The sequence below is a fragment of the Cyprinodon variegatus genome, unplaced genomic scaffold (genome assembly GCF_000732505.1).
Source record: "Cyprinodon variegatus isolate N-32 unplaced genomic scaffold, C_variegatus-1.0 Scaffold770, whole genome shotgun sequence".
NCBI lineage: Eukaryota > Metazoa > Chordata > Actinopteri > Cyprinodontiformes > Cyprinodontidae > Cyprinodon > Cyprinodon variegatus.
In genome coordinates, this window is record NW_015151223.1 from 377,867 (window position 1) to 387,428 (window position 9,562).

General features: G+C 35.9%; 1 protein-coding gene across 3 annotated transcripts in view; it reads left to right on the forward strand.

Annotated features, from left to right (window-relative positions):
• Nucleotides 1-2,022: 2,022 nt before the first annotated feature.
• LOC107098345 (otoferlin-like) overlaps nt 2,023-9,562 on the forward strand; it is a 24,023-nt gene continuing 16,483 nt past the window's right edge. For all 3 annotated transcript variants that reach the window (XM_015395980.1, XM_015395981.1, XM_015395982.1), the window contains exons 1-13: nt 2,023-2,092; nt 3,451-3,521; nt 3,970-4,093; nt 4,176-4,230; nt 4,760-4,891; nt 4,988-5,050; nt 5,144-5,228; nt 6,384-6,543; nt 6,617-6,803; nt 6,888-7,074; nt 8,283-8,506; nt 8,704-8,812; nt 8,902-9,085. In XM_015395980.1, coding sequence (XP_015251466.1) covers nt 3,476-3,521; nt 3,970-4,093; nt 4,176-4,230; nt 4,760-4,891; nt 4,988-5,050; nt 5,144-5,228; nt 6,384-6,543; nt 6,617-6,803; nt 6,888-7,074; nt 8,283-8,506; nt 8,704-8,812; nt 8,902-9,085 — 1,556 coding nt within the window. In that variant the 5' untranslated portion in view covers nt 2,023-2,092; nt 3,451-3,475. The remainder of the gene's footprint in view (nt 2,093-3,450; nt 3,522-3,969; nt 4,094-4,175; nt 4,231-4,759; nt 4,892-4,987; nt 5,051-5,143; nt 5,229-6,383; nt 6,544-6,616; nt 6,804-6,887; nt 7,075-8,282; nt 8,507-8,703; nt 8,813-8,901; nt 9,086-9,562) is intronic.

The window sequence follows — 9,562 nt, forward strand, 5'->3', positions numbered from 1 at the left end:
GACTTAACTGAGAGCTTCTAGTATTGCCACAGACTCCAAGATGTCCATAAGCCTTTGATTAAAGCTTGTTGAAACTTTTATTACCTTGATGACTGGGAATCTACACAGACGTCTTCCTGAAGTTGTTGTTTCTGATAATTGTCTTGTGGTGACTTTTAAATTAGTTTTTAACAGCTTCCTTTCAACAAAACCTTCCTCTAAAGATTCTTCTATAAAGATACTGTACACGGATAATAGTAAAATAATTAGCAGATATTTCGCCCTCAGCTGTGGATATCTCCAGCTCAACCAAAGCAAGAATGGGCCTCTTGAAGGTTTCTTTAAAATACCAATCTTTAACATCCTGCCCAATCTGTAAGTTCACAAACATTTTTTTTTTCTAACAGTGTCCTGTCTGGCAATGTGGCAAAAAGAATAATTGTCTTGATGCCAAAAAGAGCACAAAAGATTTTACTTTCACAAGTGTAGCAAGTCCAGCAATTGCCATACTGCTACACTTCTTTCATGCATAGAAATTGCTTTATTATAATTATGCAGTGAGTTTTACAGTTTATATGGACACTGCAATGTAAATAGAGCAGAAAAACAGAAGAAGAAAAGAAAAAAAAAAAAGAGAAAAGATGAAAGAAAGAAGAGATAGAAAGGAGATAATGACAAAACATTTTCAGTCTGTTCACAAAACATATTAAATGATGAAAACCAAGTCAAATCCGTTCAAATCTGTAATGAAAGTATGTGAATGTTTCTGATTTTATGCCTGTGTCCTTATTTGACCCTAAATTTTTAAATGAATACTTTTATACACATTTGGGTAAAACTCTCATGAGTCAAAATGTGGCTCATTTTAAGAATTGTTGTGTTCCAAGCTGAGTAATTTGAAGCATCACAAATAGAATTTGACATAATTCCCACTCGCATCAATAACAAAGGACAGTGTTGCTGTCTCAAGACCTAGTTTGGAGCTGCGGCTTATTAATGATTAAAAGAAAGCATTCTTCCAACTAGCCTTGGCTGCCATTTTACTTCAGTGTAACCCTATCTCTGATGACACGGCGATATTGATTACTTAACTATGTAATTATCACACATATTGATCCTTTCTTTTAAAAGCAGATCGATTTTAATGCGTTTTACACTAAGGCATGCAGCAGTAAACTTTCTTTGAGAATCTTAAACATGAAGTGTTGTTTTGTGCATTTTTTAATACATATGTGTTACAACATAGATGAGTCAACATATAACAAAAAGACACCAGATTAATGGATTAGGGCAGAGGTCTTCAACAGGGGGTCCGCGACCCCTAGGGGGTCCACGGTGGTACTGCATGGGGGTCGCAAAAGTTGTGGTTGATTAGACATTTTTTTTTTATAATTTTGTAATTTTTTCGACTTATTGAAATGTCTTTAAATCCGCATTAACATGAATTCAACTCACTGTAGTAAACAGATAAATGGAGGCAGAAGATGTCTTTCAGTCATCAATGCTCACATTCAGCGACACACAGGAGCTCTTTCAAGCTGGACACCGTTTCATTCACAACACCTGTCCCATCAACTAGGAATCGGAAATACTTTAATAAACCCAGGAAGGAAATACTAGTTTGATAGAACATCATTTCATACTATTTATATAATTAGGGGGTCCCCACTTCAGCTCGCCATCAGTTGGGGGGTCCTTTGGCTGGAAAAAGTTGAAGACCCCTGGATTAGGGAATAGAAATCCTTACAGATTCCTGTGCTGTGCCTTAAAACCTCTTTGGATTGGAAGATTCTGCTCACAGTGACGTCTCTCAGCAGCAGCTAGTTATAGTTACCAGTCTCAGGTTCAACTCTCATGCACTATTCATCGGTGTATCGCATCACTCCTACCAGACCTCAGACCTGCAGAAACACATTTCCTTTCTGCTCCCAACATAACTTTGTGGCTTTATTCTCGGGGCTCTGTAAAATGCTGATATAGCGGCTCTTATATTTTCATTCCAAGAAAAAAAAAAAAAATCAGGCTCTGAGTTTTTTGTTGCCGTTTTTTTTTAAAAAACCAGATTTCTTGGAACTACGTAAACGACGGAACCAAGACTCATTTCTGGTATATGGTATGTATTGTCAGAGCTTTCAAAGCTACGCAATGCTACATAAAAATATCTAATGTCCCACAGAAACTGTGGTATTCAGTTTCTGTGATGATGAACTTTTCAATTTCAGCTAATTTGTTTCTTAAAAGGTTCAAACTTTGATTTTTGTTTTTTTACCCAATTTATACATAATCACATACTATTTGATCATGTTATGCATGCACATCATCCTTGTTTATTATTTGCCAATCAGGTATGATTTTCTGTTTTTGCTTTCTTTTAACCAACAAAGTCTTATATTAAAATAAATTCTTATAATAAGTGATCCTATCAAATGAAGTTTTCCAACCTTTCTAGACAGACTGTATGAGAGACGGAGCACTTTGTTGATTAATTTCTGCAGAATAAATAGACTAATGGTATTATTTTCACAATGCATGTGAAATGTATCCCCTTCAATTGAAGTATTAGGGTCAGATGATTTGAATAATTTAAAGGCCCGTCTGAAGGCCATGCCAAGGTGTGGCAACACGCTGAAATTATAGACAAAAACTATGACCTTAAACTTTATATCATTGCTTTTGGGATGGAAGAAGTTTTCTTAACCTTTGTTTTGTAGTTGTTCCTTGGCCTTTCGTGGATAAGCTGATTTGCACAAGGTTACAAGGTTGTTTGTTTGGTAGGTATTTCAAAAACAGTCACGATAAATTGGATATTATTATTATTAATATTATTTTATTGTTGTGTTAATAACTAAAACAAACTGTTTAACTAATGCAAAACACTGGAAAAAATTGAAATCTAGATAAGTTATTTTTTTCTTAAAATAAATGCATTTGTTCTTGGATTTAGGAAGTAAAAGAAACCTTTTGACAATTTACACTTAAAATAAGAAAACACAATTGCATTGTCTTATTTCAACTCCATTTTATCTAATTATCTTATTTTAAGATTAAAAATACTCATTCCATTGGCAAACTATCTCAATTACCCACTCAAATTAAGGGTAACTACACTTAATTTAAGAAATATTAACTTATTTCTAGATCTTTTTTCAGTGAAGGAACACCAAATACTGATAGTTTCTAAAGTTTGAAATCTAAAGTGTAATGGATGCCATGATGATGCAAAGACACTGATGTACTTTTAGAGTAATATTTATTTTATAGTTAATTCAATTTCCTAATTGACATAAAAACCACATTGTCTAAAGGCAGAATTTAATTATCAGACAATTGGCAAGTAGCTGTGAAAACCTGCATTAATTTCTGTTCAGGGTCTCAAACATACATGAATCAGCTCTTTTAAAATGTTTTTTCCCCATCCTATAGACACTATATATGTGCTTAACTGTCCATTTGATCATTTGTGTTTTGCAGAGTGTTCAGAGAATACCACTGAACCATGAAGCGCAGTAAGCACCGTGGACAAAAGGAGGACAAAGGCGGAGGTATCACCTTAGCTAGCTCATTAGGAGTCAGAAAGTCTAGTTAATTATTACACAGACTCAAACTGTTTACCTTATATGTAAAACATTTTGACGGCATCGATAGAAAGCTCTCAGTGCAAAAACGATCTGGAAACGTGTAAAAATGTCTTAAAATTAGTGTATTAAGCATAATTCAAGCAAGTAAATAATAAGATTTGCCAATGGAATGAGTATTTTTACTCTTAAAATGAGATAATTAGATAATATCCACTTGGAATAAGACAATGCAATTGTTTTTTCTTATTTTAGATGTAAATTGCCTTATTCCATTGGCAAAGTGTATCACTTAACTGCTTAATTCAAGAAAGAAATGCTTTTTTTTAAAGAAAAATAAACTTACTTAGATTTCAATTTTTTGCAGTGCTCCCATTTTATTTTTCTATAAATTTGTCTTTTGTACGATCTATAGATGAACCAGCAATATTAGAGACACAGAACATGGATCGTAATGGGATGCTAATGGGAGGTCCAGACCCGGACACCGTCTCTTTGGCCTCAGTCACAGCTGTCACAACCAATGTATCGAACAAAAGGCAAGCTAGTGAAGTTTTCACCCGTATAGAGATCATTTTTATTATTGATTATCAATAAAAAAAATTCTAAATTTTTGAATAGATCAAAGCCGGACATCAAGATGGAGCCCAGTTCTGGACGACCAATGGACTACCAGGTAGGATAAAGTCATTGCAGAGAGTTCAGACAGAGACATTTTGACAGAGACATTTGTGTGCATTATCTTGTGTGGCATGCAGATTTATTCAGTTTTGTGAAATAAACAAACTTTTCTGGACAAGTCTTGGAGTGTATTGCTCTTCACGCAACATATCTTGTGTGAAACATGTTAGTGGCAGCATCATACTGAAGGAATGACACATTTATAATTACAGGGAACATTATTGGAGTTAATTTGATGGATGAAGGGAGAATCCTGGAAAAAAAAAAGAAACACAAACTAATAAAGTTATATAAAAGACTTGAGATCAGGCTGGAAGTTAATGTCCTATAGCACAGTGCTCGTAAACATAAACACTGAGCTACAGAAGAACATTATAGGATAAAACCCATGTGTTAATGCCCTAAATTATTAATATCATTAGCTCATAGCAGCACAACCCAAAGGTACTAATCAATATTATTATCAATTTACCAGGTTACTTAATGTAAAAGTGGTTTAACAATATGAATGGGTGTAATTACAGGTCAGTGTGACAGTGATTGAAGCCAGGCAGCTGGTTGGCCTTAACATGGACCCAATGGTCTGTGTGGAGATTGGGGAAGAAAAAAAGTACACCTCTATGAAGGAGTCGACTAACTGCCCTTACTACAATGAAGTAAGTAAACCATTATGATGTGATGTTAAGAAATTCACTCTTAGATTCTACATTTATTCACAATAAAACGCCGTTCCCAACTGTTCTCTCCTCCAGTATTTTGTGTTTGACTTCCACGTCCCTCCAGATGTCATGTTCGACAAAATTCTCAAAGTGTCTGTAAGTCATTCCTTTCTTTGAACCGACTCACAGGAATTCCTCAGGTGAGATGGATCTTTTTTTTTATGTTTGTGCTTTTCATCCTACCTGTAGGTCATTCACTCCAAAAACCTTCTGCGAAGTGGAACGCTGGTTGGGTCTTTCAAAATGGATGTTGGCACAATCTACTCCCAGCCAGGTCAGGAACCAACAGCTTTGACAGCTGAAAGCTCCCATCAAGCTCTCCTATACACAATTATGGTCAAACGCTTATATATACGCATTAGCAGCATTCATGCCTCACTAAATGTGACCTTTTAAAGTTTTATTTATTTGTTTGTGGAAGGGTGACAATGCAACATGCAACTTTTATAAATACACATAGCATGTTTGTTGTAAATAATCTCTTAATCGCAAAAGATTGAAATTATACAGACATGCTTAAAATACACAGAAAATTTAAATTACAAGCTGCAAAAAATCTATAGCATGTACATTTTCTGATGAAACCACAGCTGAATATTTTACTTCTCTTATCAGACAAAGGTTATTTAAATTGTTTGCTGTTATGCACAGTCAACGCTTACATAAAAGTTTTAAAGTTTGCTGCAGCCCAGAAGCTTATTGTTGGTGCCTACTGCACTGTACATCCGGTTCCATTGACCTTTACAGTTATTATGCTATCATAAGCAGTGGTCCTATTTCAAGATTCAACCATCTAATTCTCAGACAGTAATTGTTTATATCAACACACTCCCGCAGCATGATGCTGCCACTCTGTGCAGTAACCTTAGAGACAAAGACAAACCTAAATTCACTGTGGACAGAAATACAAGTTTTGCTCATCTAGTTTATAATAGGCTTGAGGCTTAAAGTCCTTTAGGTGTTCCTGATCTATCCTCTAAATAATTTCCTTTCATCTGGGGCTAGCAGCTTGGGTCGCTTGGATACAGCGGGGTGTTCCAGCATTACCTGGATTACCATCGTGCAAAGAGGACTGCTAAAATAATCAGTCAGAATTTTGTCAGAGCCTCGTTGTTGATCACTAAAAGGGTGCGCTTTGTCTGCAACTTACTGAAAAACCAAATATCAAGGGGGAGGGACACATTTCTTTGCACTTTATGAACAATATTTAAAGCCCAGGTGGACTCAGGAAAATCTATAATAAAGCTGAACTTGTGCTCTTTAAACATTTTTTTCTAAAATATTTATATATTTTTTAAAACATTATTTCAAAACCAAAAAGAAAGAAATAAAAAGAGTTAAAATACAGCTGAAAAACCTCAGAATGTAAATAATATTTAAGTGTTTTTTCAGCCAACTGGCCCATTTTTTTCATCTTTTTATCTTACAGAACATCAGTTTTACCACAAATGGGCACTGTTATCTGATCCGGATGACATTACAGCAGGCTGTAAAGGCTACGTTAAATGTGACATCGCAGTCGTGGCTAAAGGAGACACCATCAAAACTCCACACAAGGCCAACGAGTCTGATGATGATGACATAGATGGGTAAACGAAACCTTTACAAATGAGAATAACACAATCTGAACAGTTCTAAACATTTAAATACTCTCTGGGATAGAAACCTGCTGCTGCCTGAGGGGGTTCCTGCAGAGCGACAGTGGGCTCGCTATTACTTGAAGATCTACAGAGCAGAGGGACTTCCAAGGATGAACACCAGCCTCATGGCCAACGTCAAAAAGGCTTTCATTGGAGAAAATAAAGACCTGGTTGATCCGTATGTTCAAGTACTCTTTGCAGGGCAGAAGGTCAGTTCAAAAAATGGTTGATCCCTGGTCTTTTTTTCCTTTTTTGTGTATCGACGTATTAACTGACTTGTTGTGTGGTTGCAGGGGAAAACATCAGTACAAAAGAGCTGCTATGAGCCCATCTGGAATGAGCAAGTTGTTTTTACAGAAATGTTCCCTCCTCTGTGCAAACGCATGAAGATCCAGATTCGGGACTCAGATAAAGTGAATGATGTGGCTATTGGAACACACTTCTTAGATTTGAAGAAGATTTCCAATGATGGAGACAAAGGTGATTGATTGTTAATTGCAAAAAAAACCCAACAAAAACTACTAAACAGTATGATTTAAAAAGTGAATGGAGCTGATTTCTGATATTTACAACATGGCTTTCTGCCCAGAGTGGCATGACCTGATGAGTGCAACAACATTCACAGAAAACTGCTTCTTTTAAACTGTGATAAAGCATATTTTTGCATACATGCAAGTCCAATAAAAGGCAATGGTGCCCTCCTGTGGAGTGCACACAGCATGACAATAGTGCCATTATTAGGCTTGGCTGATAAACACTGTAGTTGGTGTCTATATATATATATATATATATATATCACTACAAAAAGCTCTAGTAATAAGTACAAATTTCTTAAATTAAGTGTATTTACCTAAAATTTTTGTAGTTAAATAAGATCATTTGCCAATGGAATTAGTATTTTAAAATAAGTGGAATACATAATATTCAATTTAAATAAGAGAATGCAATTTTTTTTTAATTAAAAAAAAATAATAAATGTAATGTGTCTTGTTCCATTGGCAGAGTGTCTCATTTGCTTCTTCAATTCAAGAAAAAAATGCACTTATTTTAAGAATAATTATTTATATTTAATTGTTTGCAGTCTTTAAAAGATTAAATTGTTGATTGAAAACAGAATAGCAGCAAAACAGCAGCTCCCCGTATGTCCTCCTGCGCTGTGCCTGGTTTATTTTGGTGCAGCTTTGCTGCCTTAAAAATTATACTGCAACATCATTGGCCGACCTGTTTTGGGTCGGACTTGATGGTTTATGCTGGAGTGGTGCAAATGGTTTCCCGTTTGTTTGGTAATTCATAAAACAGCAAGAATTCAGCTTACAGGAAGGGTCAAGTCAGAACTCAAATGAGTCTTTGCACTGAACAAACATTATTGAAAAACATTTGACATTTGCATAACATTTCCTCTATTTGACAAAAGAAAACTTGCATATTTTGCAATGATTTCCTGGTAAAAAAGTAGCAGCTTTGTAAAAAGGAGCACCTAATATTTAAATATTAGTTTGCAGCTCATAGAGCTCTGTGCTTAAAGAGGATTCTTGTCTCAAACTTGTGTTAAAATCAGTCTACTTTTCCATCTAGGTCAGCTTTTATCAAACCAATGTTTTTACCCAGTTGTTTTAGCACTTTTATGATGCAGCTTTCAGTTATTTTCCAAGTTATTAACGACACATCTTTTACACACTGTTTCTCAGGCTTCCTTCCCACAATGGGACCTGCCTGGGTGAACATGTACGGCTCCACCCGCACCTACACCCTGATGGATGAGTACCAGGAGCTTAATGAAGGACTTGGGGAAGGTGTGTCTTTCAGGGCGCGTTTGCTCATTAGTCTGGGCGTGGAGATCCTGGACCCCTCCTCGCCTGACATCACCAGCTCCACAGAGGTTCAGGTGGAGGGAGTGCCTAACATCTCTGAGGTGGGTCTCTGCTCTGGATGAGCAGCCATGCGAGGCAAGCATATCGTACCTGCTGCTGACAGCTCATTGTGCTATAATTAATGTCAATTATTAATAGCTCTAATTCAGCTCATCTCATGTAAAATTAATAGTAGTTTGCACTGATGAGGCTCTGTCTACTCATGTTTAAACACTCATAGTTGTGTTTTGTTCCACAGACTGCTACTGGGAAGGTTGAGGATTTCTTCCTCTTTGGGTCTTTCCTGGAGGCTACAATGATTGATAGAAAAATCGGTGATAAGCCAATCAGCTTTGAGGTCACAATAGGTATTCTGATTATATCTTTGTCATAGTGACTGAATATGGTGAGAAATGAAGCAAAGAAAAATCCATATTCATAAAGCTTTCTTTTCCAGGTTACTATGGAAGTGAGAATGATGGAGTCATCCAACCTAAAACAAAGGAGAAGAAGGGTGGCAGAGATGGTGCTGAAGAGGAAACAGAACTGATACACAACTCCAGCGACGAGGAGATCGATGATGAGGGAGACCTGACTTTGGTGTCATCTACTCCACCTATGAAACCTGTTATCACTGACCGGTTAGTGCTGTTATGTTACGATAAGTTCAACCAGTAAAACAAGGGGCAAAACTGTGATTAGAAAGGGAGTGACATTACATTTTTAGATGATTTATTTTGTTTTACAAATTAAAAGTCATCATCTTTTCCTCAACTCTAACAAAATTCCCTATCCTTCTGCAAGGAAACATCCCTAGAGATTTTGTGTTTAAAACCATGCATCCCTTTCCTTAAACCTAATAATTATATGCCAGTTTTTTTTTTTTTCATTATCACATAAAATCCAAATAAAACACATTGCTTGTGTTTTTAGTGTGAAAAAGAGAACTTGGCATGAATAATTTTTTTTAACAGTATCATGATGCAGAACAGAGGACCTAGTATTCAGGCCAGTCAGACAGTGGAAGAACTAAAAGAAAAGCTTTTATTTAAAGCTACAGCGTGTAATAATTACAGGGATATACAGTCAGAAATGTAATATATTATACATAACTATGT